Here is a 24,353-nt window from a genome sequence, read left to right as displayed (position 1 = left end):
TATCTAGCCTGCAAGGTTTAATGTTGTCTCTTCAAACAAGAATGCAGGAGTTATTTGTCCTCATCCCAACTTCGAAAGTTGAAGGATGCTACAGGATCCTGATGTTTATACTTAGCTGTAGTTTTTTGTGCTTTCCTTTAGCAATGACTAGAATTGAATTACTGAGTAAAATACTGTTTTGTGTTTGCACTGAAGAAAAATTCTGTGTGTGTATTTGATACTACTGTACTATGCAGAGAATTCTCAGTGGTAGCAGGAGCTACTGTGAGGTGCTCTGGGCCCATGGAGAGCCTTGAACAGGGCAGGAAGGAGCATCCAAGGGGCAAAAGGGCATTGGGTACCCAAGAGGGGTGTCCATAGGGCAGAGCAGCAAGAAAGCTCTGCAAGGAGTGCTGCGTCTTAGAAGTGGTAGTCTGAAAATACATGTGAAATGTATCTCCTGTGCAATTCATTCATGAGTTAGTACAGCTGTAGTGTCACTTGTATGAGATTCTGTCGAATGAAGCGCAGTAATGAAGTATTCGAGATGCAGTACATTAAAATGTAGCGAAAATAATGCATTTTTAATCACTTGTAGTCTTGGTCTCAGTTTTAGCTGAGTATGACTTTGCGCAAACATTACTTTTTGTGGTACTGTGGGAAAGTATCAAAAAGTTAACCTTGCTGTGTTGCAGCATTGAATCCACCACATTCTCCTTGCTCCCGGACAGCAACTTCTAGCACTTTCCAGCAGGCATGATATTCCACCTTTTCTCTTACATTGATTGTTGGAAATTTTTTTGCTGCAGTAGTTATACTAGAGGATGTAGGGACCTGATCCTCAATCAGCAGAGGTTCATTTTATATTCCTGTGGGTTCGTAAATGTTTCCCTACACGCCTGGATGGGTGAAGGATTGCTGCTGTTCGTCTAGAATGTGCTCACTGCAAACCCTCTGTTTTTTGAGCGCCAGAACTAGAAGGATGGTAGGGCTCACCTCCCACCAAAACAGCTGTGTATTTTGGGGAAAAGTGTGTGATGATGAGACCTCCATCCACATCCCACCACTGGCGTTCGTGAGTAGGCTATGCTGGGGAAGCAGGGTGCGCCGGGCAGGGAGGCAGAGCAGCAGCAATGCAAGGAGAGGCAGCTCTTTTGTCACAGCTGCACTCAGCAGACTGACTGTCTGAACATCTGAACATCTCATCCAGTTGCCGCCCTGCTGCCTCCCCCAGTACCAGTTTGCTGTCTAGCCAAGTGTCCTGACATCAGAAGGGTGTAGGCACAGCCCGGTGCCTCAGCCCGTGGGGTCGGGGAGCTGTGCTCAGCACCTGGCTGTGTAGAGGATGGTTGGTGGGACCAAACTCAGCTGCCCAGGGCAGTAAACCCCAGGCTCTGCACACAGCTCTTGTGGCTCCATCGGCTCATGAGATCCTGGCAACAGTGCTCCTTGCATATTGCCCCATGACTGTCTCTGCCCTCTCAACAGCCTTCGATCCCTGTGATGTTCCCACAGGGCTGGATAATTGTGAAGGCAGCTCCTATCCATTCTAACATGTTCCTAAATCATGTTCCTGACAGAACACAGATGTCCTTCTGTCCTCCTTCATCTGAACCGCTGTCGAATGGTCTTTGGTTATGCACTCTGATCAGAGAAATCCAGAGCCAGATCCAGCTGCTCTCAAAACAAACAGTTTCTCCTGTCACCAGGCTGGGTTCAGTTTATTGGAGATAAATAATAAAATGTTGGGAACTTAATAGGGACATTGATTTATGACTTTGTTTTTAAGAAATAACTCGGTAATTATATGCACATCATAAGCAAATTTAAGGAAATATTCTGCTTTTGATTCCAGCTTTGTTATTGTGTTCCATTTTAAAGGATGAATTTTACACCCACAAAGACATAAGTTTTGATTAATTATAAGTAGAGAACATGATACTATATGCTATTCATTAGCAAAATAGTATTTTCTGCCCTTAAGAGCTCAGCTGTAGGGGAATGGTATCCTGGCACCAGTTGATGTAGCTTGATTCTTTAAAAGTGCAGTTTAGTATGTTACTGAATTCTAGTTCCTTGCAACAATTTTCACATTTGCTCCAGTTCTATCTTGACTTGTATCCAATACCAGGCTGAAAATAGAATCAAAATCAGAAAAACATAATTTGTCACTGATTTGAAAAGTCAAATACTCTGCTCCCATCTAAGAGGCATAGGCTGTCCCTAAAGGAGCTGGGTATGACTGGGCATGCATTCAGAGGAGTCTGTGTACCCTTAAGCACTGCACTGATCTTTCTGAAACACAAATTACAGCATAAGACAGCATTAAACTGACTAACACTTCCATTTGATTTTATTTTCTGAAAGGCCAATGTAACGCATCACTTATAAAACTGTTAAGTGAAAATCACTTCTGTTGTACTTTCCTGTTCATTTAGGATTATTTCTGCTATTCTTTAAAGGCCCAGTTCAAAACACATTAAAGTAAGAACACTTTTTTCACAGTGTTATTTAGGAAGCTGCTACTGGCTGCCGCCAAAGAGTTTGAATTTAAGATCTGTCTTTTTGAATATAGCCCTTTCCCTGCCAGTGGAAGAAAAGTGAATGTAAAGGCAGTCATTTATGTTAGCGTGTAGGCTATGACTTATGTCACAGAACTACCATAACTTCAAATTGCTTAATTGCAAGTGAATCCTCCGGTGAGCGGAGGTGGGGTTTTGGCAGAAAAGTTGCAGTGTAGCAGCTTATATCAAACGTGGCTCCATCATAAACCTCTACTACTCACTGTCCATGCATACTACTCCTTTAACTAGCTTTTTACTTCTGCTCTCTTAACAAGTTGCTGCCACTAGCAGGAGATGTAGCAAATCGATTTTTGCATAAGATTTTGGGAAAAATTTGTACAAGTAGTCCGAGCTCCTAATAACTGACATTAACGCATTGCGTATAGCAAAGCCCTGCTGTTGTAGAAAGGATTTCTGCCTGTCTTTCTGAATGAAATAAGGTAATGTCAAATGATCCCCGTATCAGTGTTGCAATGAGCTTATTCACTTAGTAGCCCAGGCTGGATGAGCTTTACATGAGTAACATCCTTCTCAAGAATGTGGGTGTGAAGCATGAAAATGGTGAAGAGAGAGGCACATTCTATGAGAAACTTCTAATTTCTGATTTCCACAGGCAAACAGAATGATTTTTTTTTTTTGGAAAGTATAATAAAACCAGACTCTTGCTGAGTATCTTTCAACTTAACATAGACAAAAGTCAGTTATACAGAAGGTCACACAGGCAGTCTATAGTCAATCAATCTGTTATTTCATAGCTTGAAATAGAGCTGTGATGTCTTAAACTAGAACATTCAGGAAAATGTCATCAACATGAGCATCACAGTGGGTTTTAGATGTTTGTCTTGTTCAGTAGTTTAACGTCTCATGCAGCGGAAATTCAGCTTCATCAAATAAACTACTAAAATAATTATCTGCACCCAAGGGCTTGCAGCATTCTGTTGACCTTGATGAAATTTTATTGAGTGTGAGTTTAAGCATTTGACATCTAATTCTTAGACCAATCACAGTAATACTGGCTTTCTTAATGTTTGTGCGGTTCCAGGCTGAATCTTAAGTTCCCTACAGTGCCTGGAGAGAACATGTCTCGGAAGCATCCATACATTGCAGACATGTTTGCTGCCTGGAAGCAGCGAGCATATCCTTGTTGGGGAAAAGGCTTGCCCACGGGCACATCTGACCCCCTGGCTGGCAGAGCAGAGCGTGAAAGCACTAGTGGTAATCCCACAAAATTGATCTAAATTGCTCTGCACTTCTCTGCCTCTCCCCTGGCCAGAGTGTGCAGGTGCAAATAGAGAAAGATGTAAGGGAAACGGGAATGTCATGATCATTAATATCTGCCCCTGTGAAAGCAGTGAGCCCTCGTGGCTGCATCGAAATGAGCGTGAATGTCCTTCATTTGAAACTGTTTGAGCAGAGCCAGTTACCACCTCACACAGTTGGTTGTACTCTGATCAAATGCATAACGTTAATGCAGAGGAAAGCCTTCTCTTGCCTTCTGCTTCTTGGGCTAATGTGAGAGGCTGCTATGAAGTGCTTTGAGTAAAAGAAATTATTCCGTCTTGTATCCAGATTCTTTGTACTACGTGTGTCTGTTTGCCAACTCTCAAACTAAGTTTCAGAATGAAGATGAACAACATCTGTGGTTTGTCCATAGGTTACAAAGAGATACCTATGCAGAGCTGCATATGAAATTAGGCCCAGTTGCACTGGGTAAATTGGTTCTTCTTCTATCTCAACATAAAAATACCCTAGAAAAGGACCGACATATAAAGCTTTTCATTTCCTATCTGTCTGCTGGAGTTGCACTGATGATTTTATGCAGTAGATATCAGTTGCATTAAAAGATGAACAGATAGCATTAGCAATAGGTCATCTATTATATTCTTACCTACTGAACACATTCTCTTTGCAGCACAGGATAGATCTTCTCTCCATTTCAGACAAGGCTGAAATTCAGAGATTAACAAAGTGATCACAGCTGGTGTTATAAGGGATTGCACCCTGAGATACTTATCCTTCACTGTCAAGGAGTTAGGCTAGATGATCTAATAGGCAATTTCCATCTGTAATGTCTGTGATTCTTCTAGCTGAAAGGCAGCTGGGGATGCAGAACTTATAATTTCTAATCATTATTTAGCTCTGCTTTATTTTTTCACAGTGCTTGCATTTTTGCCATGAAATAGTATTGGGTAAAATTCTTAATCTCATGTTATTTATTAAATTAAGGCAATTCTCTGATGCGCACAAGTGTTTCTCTGTGAAGAGGACCCCAGTTTGTGTGAACTGAGGAGCAGAATGGTCTCAGGTTTATCTGCCAGTCGCACTGAGCTCAGGCGCTGCACCCTCGCGTGGTCCCGTCTGGATCATCATGAGCTGTTGCAGGCAGCTTGTTTTGCCTCCAGCTGTCAGTCACCCTGCCCTGGATCCCCAGACAGTCCACTCCTGGGGATTATGCATCTTCCTCTCTTGATATCGTATCTGCTGCTAGTCATGGATGTCTGCATGCAGGGTCTGCTTTTATCTAAAGTACAAACATTTGGAATTGGGAAGCTGGTCTTCATGAAGAAAATATATTTTTAGCTCAAATAGAAGCAGTTAAAAAATGAGTGCACCTTAAAACATTCAGAATCTAGAGAGCAAACCAATTTTTTTTCCTATTTACATTATCAAAAGCACTATTAAACCCCTGAAGATTATTTCTTTTTTAAGATTTCAGATGATTGCTTAATGTTGTGACTGTGTTTCTCCGTTTCTGATTTCTGTCTGTTCCCTTTCATTCCATTCTTCAGCTATTGGGAATGGGAGAGGGAGGGATACTGGCTGTGCAGGACCTGCTAGGGAATTTTCCTCCTTTCTGTATCATCAGAACATTGCTGGATGCCAAAGGAGCCTTCCTTTTCTTTTTCAGTCCTGCTTTTCCCTAGCTGCAGTAATTTCAATGCTTATCTCTCCACTCCTGGCACTTGGGAGCGTTGATAAATGTTTGTCTTCAGCTGGAGCCTTGATTCTTTGTTTACAGCCTCTTTAATTCAATATTTTGCTGACCAGAAGGACAGGGAGGGAACAGTTTTTCACTGCTTACATGATCATGGGGTAAATATTAAAAATACCCAGACTGAAAATGACTGTTTTGCCATTTATCTTCTTTTGGATGGGCCAGATGCACACCTGCTCGTGTGTGCTTAGACATCTGCATTCACCTAAGCACAAAGACTTGACTAAAATTGGTTTTGAAATATGAAAAAAGAAATGTTTTTCATTAATGAATGATCACCAGCAGTGAATCTAGTAATTAAAAATCATACACATCTGCTGAGTTTGTGATTGAACACTCGAAATTTGAAGCATTTAAAACTTCCAGTGTCACAGTGCTGATTTGGCTGAGGTCCAGAGGCTCTTCTGCATGCAGGGGTGTGAATTCCTCTGGGAAGGACTTTGCAACTCCCCAGGGCACAGCAGTGTGGGGGAGCCCCCTGACCTGATGGACGTAATTGAAGAAATTCTGATAGAAGCAAAGTGGTTTCTAGCAGAGCCTGTTATGCTCTTCAGTGCTTCAACTTCCATGTTTAAAATTTTAAGCAGTCAAGTTTTTAACAGCATGACTGCTGAAACCCTTGTGAAGCTCAGCTAGGAGCCACTTAGGTTTTCCAAGGAAAAATCTTTGAAACTTTGTTAGGGTTAAGGAGGAGCTGTCTGTGTACCTGGCTGCTCTCTTGGCAGCATCCTCTACAGCCCTTTTCTTTCCTGATTCTATCTAGGTATCTTAGGATGCAAAAGAAATAGCACGGAGAATTTGAAACTGCATTTATGTAAATTTAGACTGAGTCATCTGGGATACTGTGTGCAGTTCTGTCACCTCAGTGTGGGGTTTGTCTGTCCTTACTCAAACATTTTAAGATGTCGAAGTCTATAGCAATCACTCAATGTCTCTTCTAGACAAAAGAATGAAATGGGTATTTATAAAGACTGAATTCTCAAGCATGTATTAGATGCCAGCCAGAGGATGAAATGAACCACTGTGGGTGCCTGCAGTTGGGCAGATGAGCTCTACCATTTATTTCCAAATGTTGCAAGCAAATGAAAGTTATTTTAGAGGCGACAGAAGATGGCTAGAGAATAGGCTAAAATCTCTGTCCTCTGAGAAGATTGGAAACTTTATGTTTGATTGCCTCAGGAAAGACATTTGTAAGAAGGGGTGCAGTTCAAGTGGAAGTTCTTTCCCCTTTGCCTTGAAAACCGAGGCAGTGAAGCTGCAAGAAGAGAAAACTGAACTCAGCAAAATAAAGAAAACCCCACAGTTTAAACTAGAATCCTTTTTCAAAATAAGCTGTATGAGTTTAAAAACCAGGAATATTTTGAGTTCATTTAGACAAATGTCTTCATAAAAATTTTCTCAAGTTAGTCATAAAAAGTGTTTTGAGGAACTAGTACTCCTTCGTCTTCTTCCAGAGCACTGGAGAGCAGGACGAGATCTAGCAGGAAGGGCACATTACTCTAGGAGTGCATCTTGTAAACAGTGGTGGCTGGGAGAGCAGCAGTGGCTGCTGTGGCAGGGCTGCCACTGCCAGGATTGCTGCCTGCTGGTGCCAAAGGCTGGGTCCTCTGCTCAGAGAGCAAGGAGGTGCCAGGGGGAAGAGCTGTTGTAGATATTGAGCAGCCTGTACACATTGGGGAGGATGGACAGATCTTTCCAGAGGCCTTGTGGAGCCAAGAACCTGAGCTCCATGTTGAGAGGAAGGAGAGAAAAATAGAGATAAGCTTTGAGAGTCAAGGGTGGAAACTTTCAAGATGAAGGAGGCTGGGGGTTGGTGACTGCTGACAGCATAACTAAGGCCCCTGTTCCACATGTGATTCATCACATACAGAGAAGGTAAAATGCCCTGTGAAGAGGTGGGAGAGATGACCTCCCTCCCTTCGAATGGGGCAGCAGGGCCTCAACCCTTAGAAGCTTCCAGAAGAGGAGGGTGGTAGGTATCAGATGCTGTCTCCTGAGGGGACAGAAGGCTTCATGTGCCAGCCTGCCGTGCTGGCACAGAAGGTTTGCTGCTTGCCAAGAGCTCACACATCAGCATTGCAAAGAGGCTGGCAAAGCTTGTTTGTCTCCTGGACTATGACCACTGCTGCTCATCCATGTGGGCAGCAGTGGTGCAGCCAGGGGAGACCCAGAGTATGTCAGGAGTGACCACACGGCTTTGAGTGCAGGGGTGAAGAGTGCAGGTGCCCAGCTGGGGCCTCCTCAGTCCTGCTGGTGGAGTGGGGAAGGCTCTGGGTGGTGCAGGCACGTCTAGTAGGCAGTCTGCAGCTGTGTTGGTGGTGTTGCTGGCAGGGCTGTGATCTCCATGAACGTGGGGTATGCTCTGCGGAGCAAGGACTGCTGAGCAAGAACCTGAGAAAGTGAGTGAGCTGAGGTCATCTCTAACTGGCTGCACAACCTTGTGAAGGGGGCCTTAAATGATGCTTATTGGGGAAGGGTGTTCATTCTCTGAAGAAAAGGGTGAGCAGAAAGATGCAGCCTACAGCTAAACTGAGCAGGGTGTGTAGGGGAGATGGAGCCAGGCTTTCCATGGGGTTACAGGGTGGAAGAAGGATGAGAGGCTAAAAAGCTGAAAGATGGGAGTTTAAAATCAGAATTGTAAAAAGAAATGAGATGTCATGAGGGTGTTCAGATGCTGGTACAGGTTTCCCAGAGAGGGTGTGAGACTGTCATCCTTGGAGACACTCAAAACTGGTCTGAAGAATGACCTGAGCAACCAGTTGTAACTCAAATTACTTTGAGTAGGATGTTGGTCTAGAGGACCTCCAGAGGTTCTTTCAAACCTATATGACTCATTGGTCAGTCATTTTTTACAAATTATTTTGACACATTAGGGTTAGCCATGGCCTGATGTCTGAATTCAGAGTTACTTTAGGGAAGTCCTGTATTCTCTGCCATGCAAGAGATCAATCTGAATATCTCCAGTATTCCCATGTACCTTATAGATCATCATTCCATATGGAGATTGGGTGTGATCTGGTATGGCAATCCTTGGATTAATTTACAGTTCGGAATAACAATAATTTGTTTTTCTTTGTTTTGTCCTTAGGCACATGAACTGACATGACTAATTGTGATGCATACACATATTAGTCAATCATCATAGTCAAAAGGAATTGTTGACATTTAATTGTTTAGATAACAGTCACTGGCTTACATTTACACCTTAAATCCTTTAATTTTAAATAGCCATGAAGCTTTACAATCTCCTCAGTAAATAAGTGGCACTGAGCACCTAAATGGCATTACAGTGGAGGAGGAGTGTGGTTAAAGGCTGTCTTTTACCTCCTTGGGTGGTAGAACTCTGCTTCTGGGAGAGGTCATGTGTGCCGTGCTGCTAGGAGAAGGTTCAGCTATTTTGCCTCCATCCAGTCTTGTCGCTGGATACAGAAAAGAGGTGGAAATGTTTTCCTGCTCTTTCTCTGTATCATGGGCAATGCATTATCAGTAGTGTAGTGGAAGAAGCAGTGCACCAAACTGCCCTTGTAGGCAGCTGTAAACAGGTGTCATATCTCTTCTCACTGTTTTGTTTAGACATGGCCCTGGTTACAGAAGTACATCTGTAGCAAAATGACATTCACCAGTGATGAAATACAGCAAACTGAGAAGGTGAGCGTAGCGGCTATTTAACCATGCACAGCAGTGTGCCATAATAATTCTTGTCAGAGATGAAGAAAGACTTTGTGACTCCCTGGATCAGTTTTCATTCTGGCTCTGCGCACATTATATCGAGCTCTGTTTATGACCCGTGTTTTAGTAGTAAATCCTATTTTTGCCTGTACTTAATTTCTAAGATTTGATAGGAGTTGCCAGTGAAAAGGGCTGTGAGTTCATGGCGTTGGCTAGAATTGTCTGACAACATCTAGGCAACTGATTTAGCTTTCAGGAGAGAAAGTTAAAATGGGATATATTTTTTTTTTTCCATTCAGTGCTGCAGAAGGGATGTTTACCAATGAAATAAGTTCAGGACTAGGAAATTGGTTGTATTGTCAAATCTTGAAATAGTCAAAGTGATTTTTCCGTGGTTAAGGAGTGCAGTATGTGTGCCAGACGTGAGAAGGACAAAGACAATCTGCGGATGAGTGCTCAGGTGTTCTAAGCTGCAAAACTTTTTAAGAAGACAAAAATCTCTTTTTCTTCTTCTCTGCTGTGATACCAAGCATTGCTGCATTCTTGCTGTAATTCAAGTGCATTGCTGCACATGCTTGCTGTAAAAACACTTCGGGACAACCAGAATGGCGGTTCAATTTAGCAGTCAAACATTTCTATTATTCCCTATTTCATGTCAGAGGAGTTGCTGGTGGAGTACTGATGTGCTGTGTGTAGGGAGTAGGGCTGAGGGAAATGCTGCATGGAGATGGGAAATGGCAGCACTGACTTCTTTGCTTAAAGCTATTCTGCTTTGCTTTGTTGCTGGTGTGAGAAAATACATCTCTTCTATATGTAAAGAGTGGATTTTTCTGCCTGCTGAGCACAGGAAATCTTCTGAGTCTCTGTGAGAATATGCCATTAAATATATTTGTAGCCCATTAGGCCTAAGGACTTCAGCACCTGCTGTACCACTGAGAAGGGGATGATTTTTTGATACGTGATGGTTTCACTCATATGGTACTTCCATTGTGTTTTACAAGAGAACATGCAACTTTTAAAGCCTTTTGGCATGGGTAACTTAGCTCCTGCAGAGAAATGATTATCTGATATAGTGTTAACAAGAAAAACCTCTTTCAAGGTTTGTATCTATGTTGAGCTTATTTTTTTGTTCAGAGGATCATAGAATAGTTTGGGTTGGAAGGGACCTTCAAAGGTCCTCTAGTCCACCCTCCCTGGAATAAGCAGGGGTATCTTCAGCTAAACCAGGTTGCCCAGAGCCCCATCTGACTTGACCTTGAATGTTTCCAGGAATGGGTCACCTAATACTTCTCTGGACAACCTGTTCCAGTGTTTCACCACCCTTGCTGTAAAAATCTTCTTTCTTATATCTAGTCTAATCCTCTTCTAGTTTTAAACCATTGCCCTTGTCCTACTGCAAAAAACCCTGCTAAAAAGTTTTCCCCATCTTTCCTGTAAGCCCCCTTATGCTCTTGTTGAGTGCACGCATTTAAATTTTAATTTTTTACAATATAATTTAATTTTTTAATTCAAAAGTGTAGATGCTTTCTTGTAGTTTGGTATTAGAAAATAATTTTTTTGCAGTCATACAGACCTAGTATAGCCTGGTATACAGTTTTCTCTTCCTTCTGTCATCAGGACAGATGACTCCTGCAAACTCATGAACAAGAGTTTTAGCAAGGTAGAAATCTCAGCTCTTGAACTGCTGAATCTGTAGGTCGGTAAGCAAAATTTGAGACTTTCAAAGGTAATTGTTTTTTTAGAATGAAATTCCTCTAATTAGGGGCGTTTTGACTATTTCTTTCTAAAACAATGAGATGTGTATTCCAAAAGGCAGGAAAAGACCAAACATCTCTAAAATTTCAGTGTGTGTTGCTGTGAGCGTGATCAAAATGTCCATGTGTGTTTTTGATACAGAAGAAAAGCTTACAAATCTCATTTATGTATCTCTGTCTGACTTCTGGCATCAGTTCAAAGTAGACAGGTGAAGAATCTCAGATTTGATATAAACCAGTAATTTTGGAGGAATAACATTTTGTCGTAAGTGACTTGGAAAATTTAAAAGAGAAAATCACATGGATATCACATGTCCTTTATTTGCCCAAAGATCTCTCATTAATTCATTCAAAATAATAATAGCCTCAGCAACAGTAATAGTAAGAAAATAAACATTTATGTACATAAGTATTTTTGCGAACGCTGTAGTAGTGGTAATAATGCAAATAAAGACAACTATGCACATATGTGGTTTGGTGAGCACCTATTAAAATGCAATAGCATAGAAATGCTTGAAGCATGTCATGATTTTCTTTTGATGAACTTGGTTTTCCTGGTAATCTGAAAGATGAATGAGGAGTTACAGCTTGTCAGGAAAATAAGCCAAAATAAATTGCATCTTCATAATATTCTTTATTAGAAAATGCTCTCGGGAGCATATAGAGTTTAAAAACTCAGTGCCTTTTCCTGGTGATACTTTCATCACAAAACAATGGCATTTTCTTGCAGACTATTTTAAATTAATTATTTTAAATTAGTGAGATAGTTGGTGAGTGATAGTTTTTGAGAGCTGTTTTTGGGAGTGAAGTGGCTCCTTTGTTATGTGCAACTAGCCCTATAAGCAGTATTAATTATGACGCATTGTAAAACTCTTCCTATTTAAATGGTAAAGTAAGATAGGAGGAATGAATAATAGTATTTCATATCTGTTGTTGAAATGGGCATATGGCTGGTAGAAGATAAAGAGGAGTAAAACTGGAGAAAAATAGTGTGTTAAAAGATCTGTTAATTGAACTGTGCTACAATTCCCTAATCTCACAATTTTTAAAATTATTCTTCCATAGCCTCAGACCATTCAGCAGACTCTTCAAAAGACACTGCAGTATTTTGAGCATCAAGTTATTGGGTAAGTGTTAATGTAAGGTAGCAAAAGGTGCATGGTAATGTTTTGCTCTGTGCTTTCCAATTCACATCCTTATATGATAAGCTCTTAAATTTAATTTTTAATTTTTCTCTCGAATTCTTAGAGACACTTTGGAATAGCAATGCATAATCTGGATGTGAATGGCAAACTGCTGTTCAGTCCTGCTTCTGTACAATCCCATCAGACGACGACTGCTTAATGAGCTCTAATGTTTCTTATAAAAAGAGAATAGCGAATCTTTTTCAGTCACAGAATATCAAGTTGGAAAGGGACCTCAAAGCTCATCTAGTCCAACCTTTTTGACAGAAGCGTGGTCTAGACAAGTTGGCTCAGCACTGTGTCCAGCTGAATCTTGAAATTGCCCGTCATTGGGAGGTCTTAATCCTTTGCCACCACTTCTGAAAGACATTTGTTGACTTTGCATTTGTATAAGGAGTTGTTGTAACTTTTTTTTTCCCTGTAGTTACAGAGATGCAGAGAAGAATTTTCACAATATAGCAAACAGATGCTCCTATACAGACTGCTCTGGCAATGAGGAAACTGAAGATGTCTCAGGAATTCTCCAGTGTACGGCTAATGTACTTGGTATGTGTTCTTTCAAGGGAATTTGTTTCCTTTAGTTGGAAGAAAAGTTTACTGACCATCCTAATGCTAACAATGAAACTAGAAATTTTTGCTCCAATCACAGAAATTTAGGATACAGGCAGCAATATACCAGTGCACTGTTATTACATTTGTCTCCTTTTCTACATACATCCTGAGCTTTTAAGACAATCCAGACATGATTATCAGTGGAGGCAGTGAATGTGTATTGTGCAATACCCAGTGATTTGAGAAGTTTCAAAGGCTTTTGGCAAGTGGACTTGCTTCTGTGCAGGCCTTGGATTATCTCTAGTGTTTTTATAGGGGCTTTGCAGAACAACAGACACTTTTATCATCTGTGGGCCTGGTGGATAGAGGGCCTGAGAAACAACAGCAGGGTGTACCTGAGACATGAAACATTCTGGAAACTTAGATTTTCTTCAGCAAGAAACGCAACACTGGAATCTGACGTACGATAACTGAAGATAAGTTTTAACTTCCATGTCAGGGGAATTTGGTGAGGTGATAGTCTGCTCACGTTCTGGTTTTACCCTTGTATCCTGCTGACTTAGAATACTTTTGGAGGATATGCATTGTGTATCTGTCTTTTCTACTGCAAACTGTTAAACAGACTTGGTGTGCTCTGTGAAACAGCAAACAGGATCTAATTTAGAGATGACTGTGTTTCACTGATGCTTAAAATGCCTTTTTTTTTTTTTTTTTTTTTTTTTCCTATCCAGTGCCTTATTCTGTAAAATGCTAGGTGCTGTCAGGGGTGTTCTGCATGCCTTTAACTGCTGCTAGAAGGAGATGGCATTTTGTATTTTGCACATGTGGTCATGGACAGAATTCGGAACAAATTAAATTCTAAATGTGTCCAGTGTTAGTTACCTTTTTTTAAAATTTTAAAATATTTCCATGCTAGCTCTCTGAAACAAATCCTATAAGTGATAAGGCTGGACTCATTAAAAGCAGAGACTTTTCATATTATCAGGTACATAGTAATATTTTAAAAAGCCAGACTAGACATTCAGTACTTGTTTCACCATGACACAAAGTATGCATTCTAAGAAACAGTTATGAATAATTTTTCGCCTTCACAGTGCTTTTAAAGAAATATGTTAGTCCTAGTACCTCAGCATGGCTGAGTAATGTGCAACCTGTTTCTTCAGTGGTATCCTCACAATGCATGTTTATTGGGGGCAGATTGGACTTTTGGGACCAAAGTATAGGGATAACATCTAAGCATTACTATCTTGAGGAGCTATTAAAGTGGGCTTTGTTGAAAATTAGGTTGCAGAGACTTTTTCTTGGGCAAGTTCACCTCTTAAAAGAATGAGTTCTTAGCAATAAAATCCCCTTCAGTATGAGCAAAACACTGAGAAAATTTAAAAGCAATCCTTCTCCCTATTTGAGATAAGAACATAAGGGAATGAGGAGTAAACCCAGCTTCTTTACTTTAACTGTAGCTCCTGTCACAACAAGTGAATAATTAATGGAGGCTGTGTAATTAATTCTCACATACGCAGTTATTTTTCTTGTTGAATAAGGACTGGTAAGAGCCGCCTCTGTGAAAGAGGGATGTAACCACTGCGGTGTGTACCTAGAGCAACTGGAATTGCTAAGGCAGGAGTCAAGGTGAATCTGACTGTGATGAAGGCTAGAGAAACTGTTGAACCAAATCTGGCTCTTAGTTTATTTATATGAGCAGTAAGAGGCACTTGCTGTCCAGGCCTGGAAGAAAATGTTTCCTTAAAGATGCTTGGAACCATCTTCCTGCTCTCTGATCTTAGATACTGCCGACACAATTCACCTCTTCCAATCTTCTAACCACCTCTGAAATAGTCATTTGGCATTCCTTATTCATCAGAAGAGTGCAAATGCTGTGATCATTGGTAAGCTTGGAAGACTGTGAGCAGATGCTTCACACTGTGGTCCTGGTTGCTTACGCTGCTCACAGGGAAGTGCTGACTACAAGCTGTTCACTCAGCTCAATGCATGTGATTTATCATGTATGAATACTGCAATTTTCCTCTTGTCAAGTCAGCACTAATGTGTGTCACCATCTTCCTGCAGTGCAAGGACCTGATTCTCCTTGTCTCCTTGCTGAGTTTCTCTGCAACAAGTCTAGACATCAATAGAAGTCTCCCTGCTCTAAACCACTGTATTTAAAGGAACCCATGTCCATCACGTTCACATGCTGTAAACCGTGTATGGTACCAGATCAGTCACACAGTTTTCCTTTGCAATGACAGCTTCTGAGCCTGGAGTATTTAATTTAACTTTCCATCCTTTCAAAAATAATCCAGACGGCTTCCTGATGGACTCTGCTTTCATTAATTGGTGCTTTTACACTGTCCTTCATAAGCATATAGAAACAGAGAATCCTTTAGGTTGGAAAAGACTTTTAAGATCAAGTCCAATTGTTTATGCAGCACTGCCAAGCCCACCACTAAATAAACTGTGTTCAGAGGAGATTGACAGTGTTGGTTTGAACTTATTTTAGAACTAACGATAAGAGAAAGATATCCACGATGAAGTATGTTTCGTGGATTACTACCTCATTTCTTTCTTAGGTGACTATAAACTTATACTGAGGTATGTTAGAGAGAAAACTTGTATCTGAAGAGATTTCTTATTTGGCCTTGGGCAAGATTTTATTCTTTCTGTGCCTCAATTTCCCATCTGTATAATGGAGATAACAGGATTTTTTAAATCCTTTAAACCATATGTCAGTGCTATTCAGATTTCAACCTTCTCGAAGTAAAGACATTTTCATACCCTTTGTACATTCAGCACTTTGAGCAATGACAGCAAATCTCGTTTGGGACTGCTTTTGTCCTCATGATTTAAAATAATTTGATTTCAAGTAAGATTAGAGTGTGCATTTTTCCCTAAATGCTGCCAGAATAAAGTAGAAGACCTTCATGGAGCTGCAAATGAAAACTTTGGCAACAGGAAATTATGGGTCAAAACTTTTTTTGTTGTTTTGTAACTGGTATTGTAAGGAATTTATTCTGGGACAAAAAGCCTTCATGACCTATCTTCTGTTTATTTTTTTGGCAGATACTCAAAGAGGGTCTGTGCTACCGAGCTTTACAGAGCAGTGGAGAAATGCCCAGTTTTTCTTTTTGAACCCCACTCAGTACTTCCAATATATCACATGATATTTCTCACATCCCAAATGCATGAGTCAGATAAAAATTGTACAACCTTCACCTGACCTCCTCCAACCACTCTTTTCAGACACTGCAAACAATGTAACCTTTGTGAACATGAACTATTTTTCACTCTTCAGTCCTTCACAGGGATAAAAAAGAAAAGAATATTTGTTAAGGCACTTACTTTTTTTTAAATGGCATTGATGTTTCCTTTGGAGCCTCTTTGCATCTTGCCGAGGAACTCTGTAATCTGTCCTCACTTTGATTGTAAAACTAATGCAAAGTAACCTAAATTCATAAAGTCATATAAAAAGAGCTGATGTGCAAAAGCTGCGAAGTAGCAGTAGCTATTCATACCCAGTCTCTAAGGACATGGAAGAAGTGTTGTCTTTGAAAGCCCATTTGTGTATTTTAGACTGCAATAGCTAAATTGCATGTACTGCAGCACTGCGTTAGATGCACTGTATAAATAACACTTGGTCACACAGTGTGAAGTTACAAATGCACTTGTATCAGATTGTTGTTTCAGCAGAAAGGCCTGGAGAAGGAATTTTACCTACCTGACTTTGAGTTGCTTGAGGTACAGGAAAAAAAATCTCCATTTTTTGAAATTCAGGAAAATAATTTATACAACAGAATTATTTTTGTTTCATAAAAATTCGGTTCCTAAAATTTTACTACAATTACCTCATTTCCTTAAAAAATGCACAACACATATCAATGGCTAAGTCAGCTCTGCATGTGAACTCAAGTGTATTGCAAGAATTTTTCCTATTAGGCATTTGTAACTTATGGGATAACAATGCTCTTTCTTTTGATTTTCCTTCAGAAAGCAGTGTGAGGGATTTGCTTGTCTGTCTCTCTATCTGGGCATCTTCTGTTTGGAGGATGATATGGCACTGTTGGGGATTCCCTAATACCCTGGTGATAAGTTGTATGGAATCCTGGCCCAGAGCCCTATCCTGTCAGGGAGATAAATCCCATTTCTGGATTCAGCCTCCCCAAAAGACTGAGGAGGAGGTGGAATCCATTGTTAGTGTAAGGTTTTACAGAGTTCTTGCTCTGGGTGACATTTGCTTGTCACTACCAAAGAGAACGTGTGCTGTAGGCTGCTTTATATAGGGCAAATCACTTCATGCCTAAATATATCTTGCAGGGCTGATCCTTCATTTAGTACAAAGGGCATAATTCTATAAAAGTCATTTGTTCTCTGTACATTTGTCAAAGTTAAAGATCTGTGTTTCCTTTACGAAACTAGGAAAATGTTAGGTCTTCCATGGGGCAATGTGTCAGGGCAGGTTTAGGCTGGATGTTAGGAAAACGTTCTTCACCCAGAGGGTGGCTGAGCGCTTCACTGAGGTGAAGGCTGTTCAATTTTTATTGCTCCACTGCTGAGCACTTGGAAAGTGGTCACAGCACCAAGCTGAACAGAATTCAAGGAGTGCTTGGACAGTGTTCTCCGGCACATGGTGTGATTCTTGGGGGTGTCCTGTGCAGGGCCAGGAGTTGGATTTTGATGATCCTTGTGGATCCCTTCCAACTCAAATTATTCTATGCTTCTATGATACTCTCTTGTTAAAGAGGAATAAATTTGGGATCATTCTGATAACTATTAAATGACTACTGAGAAATACTGTATTTGAAGAGGCAGGAAATAATTGAAAAGAAGGTTCCAGGACAGATCTTAGCTTGCTATGAGATGAGACCAGGTGTAGCATTTGGAAAAGGTGACCAAAGGTTTGGTACACTGATGTCTGAGAACTGTAAATGCTTAGAAATTGAAAGTATATAAATTTCTATCACTTCCTTTTGCAGTAAGAACTGCATATAGTCATTAGGATGCAACTAATTTAGGATACACAGCCTGATTTATAATTAAAGTTGTTGGTTTACAAATGGCATAAAAGGAAATGTTACATGGCCCAGAGGATTGGCAATACTAATGGATTCTAATAATACTTTATCCTGGAGGGTCTAAGCTATACACACAGGGCTCCTGTTATTTAGCAGATGTTACAGTGCACTGGCAACACAAAAGTAATCTAAACAGAAAGCACATAATTCATGTGATCTCTAAACTGAGATGAGTACATCTCAATTAGAAAAGGACGAACGTTTATACCAAATGGCCTTAGACATCCCACTCTTCTCAAATCAGAGCTATTTATTGTTAGAAAGCAGATGAACTACTAGCAGATAATGAGTGGTTTGAAATTATGATGTGCAATAGCATCTTGTAGAAGTCTGTTTATAAAGAACATATTCTGGCCGTGATTCATTGACTAAATGTAGGTGTTTGTCATTATCTGAGGTGCTGTGAGGTATCTTGTGGCCTCTGTCAAACCTTCAAAAATGTGTAGGTCTCTCTTAGGTCCCTCATCTTGGCAGATACGGTAACTATCTCTTTGTTCTTTTGTAGATGTCTTGGATGCCTTCTAGAAGACTCAAGGAGCATTAGATATCTATATTTAGTCAGATGAGTTGAGCCCTTTATATATGTGAGGAGTTATGAGAGATGATTTTACATTTTATGGGAAGAGTTTTTAGATTTCATTGTAATTTTACTCATTCCAGGAAGGGCAGTTCTGCTCCCTATGTTAATTCAAAGACATATATATTTATTTTAATGAAAAAAAAAAAAGATGAAAAAAAATCCTTTTTACCATGAAACAAACCTGGTCTGCCTAATTTATAGGAACTGCAATCTAATGGTTGCAGTTTTCATTTAATAAGCCCTGCACAAATATAAGAAGTGAGCTTCCCAGGTTGAGGTGGGGGTCATAAAATGATGATAGTCTTGCTTGACATAGCCTGGCTTTGCCTGCAGAATTGGCTGCTACTGAGAGCACTATATGGGGGCAAAAACCCCTTCCACTGCCTGTTCTTAATATCTCCTGTGAGCTTCCTGTGTCAACAGTTTTGAGCAGAATCTTTTATATTTATGTTGAGAACTGGTGACCAGCTCCTCACCAAGAGGCAGTAATTACAATGATACTTCTATCACTGGTCAGAAGACAAGGAAAGAAACCACCTCATTAAAAGCAGATAAAGGAAATATTGTAGGTGAACAAGTGTCAGGAATTCTTTTTAGCAGTAATTCTCATTTATATTCTGTGAAGTCTTGAACGATATGCAGGGACTGCATGTCACTGTAAGAGAAGTGTTGTAAAGATTTTTCAGTTGTGTCACAACCATATGTAAAGGCATAAAATGATGTTACTGTATTTATATAAAAACCACCAAAAAGGTAATATAAAAATGCTATTTGGATTCCCAGGATGATATAAATTCACAATCATAATGAAGTAAAGTCAAAGTCATTTATATAGTAATTAGATACTGGTACTAGCCTCGCTTACAAGCCAAATGATTCATCTAATGTACCTTCAGCATTAGTCTATACACAAGAAAACCTTTTTTATTCAGGGACTAGATGTTGCTTTCCCTACCATCTGAAATAATTCTTTGGAATTCTGAACTGCCACCTGTCTTTCTGTCCACAGGTCTGTTTAAGGAAAAGACATGACTGGTGCCAAAAATTTGATAATCCAAAAACATTTAAGAGATACTTGCTATGACTGAAGGTGGCAAATTCTGCTTCTGTTCACAGTATGAGGTCTGGAATTGCATATTTAATTGTTCCAGACCCTTAAGGTTTGATATTTACAGATTCTGAATGGTATCTCAGAAAAAAAAAAAAAAAAAAGATATTTTTCAATGCCAAATGAGTCAGATGCTGGCCACTCTGCAGCCATTGTCTTTATTATTTACTTTTAGGAAAAATTGGATGGCTTCTAACTGCTTCTGCATGCTGTACCAGTTAATGAATTACATTGTTTTTTTAATCACATCAGATTTTTTTAATCTTCTGATTGTTTCTCAGAAGCCTATGATTTGCAGTTCTCTTTATGGGAACAGATTCTTACCTAATTCCTCTGCTTTGTAATGTACAAAATACTTAAAAATATTGTATTAATTCCTTGACATTTTGTAGTGTGTTTCAGTTTACATTAACTGCTGAAAAGAAAATGAAGACCTTTTGCTAGCATGTTATTACAGGATGAAGTCATCTATTTCTGCTCCAGTTCAGTGAAATACTTTATTTGTTCTTTGAACCTGTTCTTAAAGACTTTGGTAATTTTGGATCTGGCTAGCAAATATAGGATCCCTTCTCTTAGTGTCTTTGAGACACATTTTCAAAGAAAAATAATTTTCCACACATCCAAATATGCTTTTTAGTGGAGGTCTGTAGCAGTATTTTCCTTCTGTGGTTGCTTTGCCTCAATTTCCAATGTGCGTATTTAATTTTTCTCCAATATGGACTAGAATAAAAGGAAATGACATTGTAAGGAAAAGCAACAAAAAGAAACTAAGAAAAAAACATTAAATTTAGGATGTGATTTGTCCTCCCGACATAAAGAAGTAGGAACACAGTAGATCCCTCTCCAGGAGGAAAACAAATTGAGACTGATGAATTTTTAGAACTTCATTCACCATATTAGTAGAAGGTTTGTAAAGGGCAGGAGCTCAAAATAACGAGTTTCTTCAGTTGGGGAGCAGCAGAGACTGTTGGGATGGTTTTTGGTTTATTTGGTGTTACTACCATTTAGTGGGATGTCTTGGTGAAACCAAGGAACACCTTTTCCTCCGCATTAGTTGGAAGCCAGTACTAGTTAGGAAGCCGTGTTGGGGTCATACATGAGGTGATAAGGGAGTGCAGTCGCCTCTGCATTTGGAACTGCTGGGCCCTCATACAGGTATCAAATATTTATTTTTTTTCTGGGAAGCTGAATGAAAATTTTGCTTAGAGGTCCACAGCGAAAAAGAAAGAATGGAAATGCCGACTTTTCAGAATGGAATAGCAAATTGCCAGTTTTGATGAACAGAAGTTGACTCACATTTTCAATGCCATACTCAATTTGAATTATTCCACTGCAAAATCAAACAGAAAAACAATTGAATAGTTGTTCAACAGTTGAATGTGAGATGAGTTTGAAAAGATTGGACTTCTTGTGTAGATGCAGAATCTGAAGGTTATAAGAAGATTATTTTGTTCTTCTCTTTTCTCAGCATAAAAGAAAAAGAACCAGGAAGTACCATATATGTTGAAATTGGAAATCATACTGAATGTAATATTTAAAGATAACAAGGAGCCTGTGGAAGTGTCCAAATGTTATAAAGTATCCGCTATAGAGACAATGAATTCTGGCATTGTTTTTTTTAGCATGAAGGTTTTTCTACTTGTAATAAAACAATCTCCCAGTCTGGTATTGTCCTGGATTTATCTAACTCTATCTGGCATAGAGTTAATTTCTCCTCAGTAGCTGGTACGTTGCTGTGTTTTGGATTCAGTATGAGAATAATGTTGATAACATACTGATGTTTTGGTTGTTGCTAAGTAGTGTTTATCCTAAGCCAAGGACTTTTTTTGTGTCTCTTGCTCTGCCAATGAGGAGGGGCATAAGAAAGCTTGGAGGGAGCACAGCTGAGACCCAAACTGGTCAAAGGGACATTCCACACCATTAGAATGTCACGCCCAGTATATAAACTGGGGGAGTAACCTGGACGAGGACAGGGACTGGCATTGGTGGTGAGCAATTGCACTGGGCATCACTTATCTTACCATGTGGGTTTTTATTTTTGTCTCTTGTCATCATTATTAGTATTTACTATTATTATTATATTTTCCTTTTCTTTCAATTATTAAACTGTTCTTATCTCAACCTACAAGTTTTACTTTTGATTCTCCTCCCCGTTCCACCAGAGTGGGGGGCTGAGCAAGTGGCTGTGTGGTGTTTACTTGCCAGCTGGGCCTAAACCGCAACAGCTGTGTGTAGAAATGGGTAGGGAGAAAATCCACAGAAGAAATGAAAAAGATTTGGATCATTTATATGGTGGTAAGTGAAAACGTTATACTGAAGTATATACAGAATTAGTGCTAGGTGAGCATCTGTTCATCATTTGTTTCAATAAGAGAAGCAGGAATAATTCAGTAAAAATACATATCAAATATTTTGTGCAGCTGTACACAAAGACATCATTGAAGCCAATAGCTTTGCAGAGAAATACAGAAAAATTTAGTTTGTGTGCATTTGTGTATAGGAATTTATTAAATAAATATTTTTAATTCAAAGATAAGCATAATTTTTCATGCAAAAATAATATCTTGTTGGTAAGATTAAGGAAGAAACTTCTTTGATAGGGACATTATGATTTTTGGTTTTGTAGGTTGCTTGACTCTGATTAATTTTCTTAGTATATCACAGTCTGTTATTGTAGAGAAAATTCATGACTAACACAGACCAGCAGTTTGGTTGAATTTGGTCCTATCCATTTTTCCATTTTTCTATTAGAGGTGATCTGATTTTCTGCTGGCATTGTGTGTAACTCAATTCAAAGCTCAAATGTTTTTAAAAGTAGTGGCATGTCCTTGAGCTAGGTCATTTATCCTGAATTTCATGGTATAATTCACGTTACTTGGGGTCCATATGTTGCATCCAGACTCAATGGCCAGTTCTCCAGAGTGGACAACAAGACCAGTCTAAGACAAATCAGCAAAACCTCAGGCCAGATACTGAGATAGAGTTCCCAGTAATGATAATGAGATGAGGCTCACATACGTAGCAGCGGAGTCTGGGAGTGATCAGTTGTGCAAACCTCATTTGCAGTCAGTGGTGCCAGGGCAGTCGCTTCACTGTATTTGTATAGTACACTTGAATTGCAGTTTGCCTGTGCTGTCTTTTGGGCAGCTTTGTGGGATGTATTTGGCCATTTGTATGAATAGCTCAGGGGTTTCTGATGCTGTCCTGTTCCCCTGTGCAATCCTACAGCCTTGGGTGCCCCTACTAGACTGCTCACTTTTACACACAGACTTCTAATGTTGGTCACACTTCACTATACACAACAATGAGATTTAAAAGTATGAATATCTGTTTGTGTATACGTATGAATATGATGATTTCTAAGCTATTTGCTATTAATATCCAGTTATAACATTATTGGTATGGGTTAGAATTTAATTCTTTTTGGGTTATAGTGTGCATTTTTTGGTCAGATATTATAATACCATGTTATGCAGACGTAATGGTAATGAGTCAGGAGTTGGCACACAGTCTTCTGAGTCAGGATATTAGGGGGCATTGTGTACCAGAGGTACTTTCTTTTGGCTTAGCTGCAGAGATGACCATCTGTGGTCATAAAAGATCCTGGGAATATTTTTGTAATAACCTAGTTTAGTGACCAGATTTCTTTATGAGTAATGGCATTTGAATGAACTTTCCCAAATTATTGCTATTACTTCTTTTATAAAATATGCTTTGTCATGTTCTTATGTTGTCATATTTATATATATAATTTTATGCATTTTAATGTACTATTAATCATATATCATTGCAGACTGTAAAGCTGGGGAACATTGAAATCCCTTGTGAATATTGATTGTGTTAACTATGCCTGTGTACATAGGCAGTTCAGACACTGCCTTGAGATTATAAAAGGTTAATGTCTGCAAACAACGTGACTTCTGTCCCCTGTTATGCCTCAGGTATAAAATTGACTAGCCACTCTCTTTTTCCCAAATGAAAAGCCTAGAAGCAGTCTAAACAATGAGACGTTCAGTGATCCGCTGGGATATTACCAATGTTGTAAAGCATGCTGAATACACACTAAAATAAAAGGCCTGAAACAGGATTTGATACAAATTTCCATTACTGGTATTTTTTCATGCCTTCAACAATGCCAGCCTTATCACCTCTATAAATCAAAACCTTTTGAATTCTTGTGACTGAAACTTGAAGTGACATTGTGACATATCACAGAGCTGTCCCTTCTACTAGCTGTTTAGACTGCTCTTGAGAGGCAGGGGTGTTTTAAAGATGGGTGAGTGTAGGTAGAAGCTTAAAATGAAAAGGCTTTGCTCTCCTTTGCAGGCAACGAAAAAGAAGTAATTATTTTTTGTATCTTGTGGCAGTGCCCAATGCCTATAATGAGAAAAGTATTTTGTCTAAAAAAACCCCTGCAAAACTCACAATCCCCCTTTGCCAGCTATTTGAAAGTATAATCTGACTGCAGGGCTTTACACTGTGGATGGAAAGCCAAACAACTGACTTGGAGTGCCAGCATCGTATTCTTTAAACAGCTGGGGAAAGCTGGGTGCTTTACAGAGGGAGTCAACAGGGGGGCTGTAAGAGTGTAAGCCTCCTTTGTACCCAGGTCAGCAATGGAAGGGATGCAGCCGTGCCTGGGTGCCTTCACACAGTGGCCTGGATGTGACATGCAAAGGTCTGGGAAATTGTAATGGAGACTGGCTGTCAGTGGGGAAGAGGAAACAGACCCACTAATAACTGGCTGGTACAGCAAGCTGAAAGAATGAGGACTTTAAAAAATGGCTTCTGGGGTTATTCCCAACCACCACAGAAACCTATGGATAGGTATCTAGTGAAAAAGGTGCTCTCACTGCTTTGGAAAAATACTGGGCAAATAGAGGAAAAAGTGAAAATGTGACA

At 39.7% G+C, this 24,353-nt stretch overlaps 1 protein-coding gene across 1 annotated transcript in view; it reads left to right on the top strand.

The window, feature by feature from the left end:
- GUCY1A2 (guanylate cyclase 1 soluble subunit alpha 2) overlaps window positions 1–24,353 on the top strand; it is a 152,429-nt gene that overhangs the window by 2,489 nt on the left and 125,587 nt on the right. The window contains exons 2-3 of the mRNA XM_066175775.1: window positions 12,027–12,088; window positions 12,570–12,691. Coding sequence (XP_066031872.1) covers window positions 12,027–12,088; window positions 12,570–12,691 — 184 coding nt within the window. The remainder of the gene's footprint in view (window positions 1–12,026; window positions 12,089–12,569; window positions 12,692–24,353) is intronic.

Source organism: Chamaea fasciata, unplaced genomic scaffold (genome assembly GCF_029207755.1).
Source record: "Chamaea fasciata isolate MVZ Bird 193981 ecotype frontalis unplaced genomic scaffold, bChaFas1.0.hap1 SCAF_2, whole genome shotgun sequence".
Taxonomy (NCBI): domain Eukaryota; kingdom Metazoa; phylum Chordata; class Aves; order Passeriformes; family Sylviidae; genus Chamaea; species Chamaea fasciata.
This window is presented reverse-complemented; position numbering and strand designations above follow the sequence as displayed.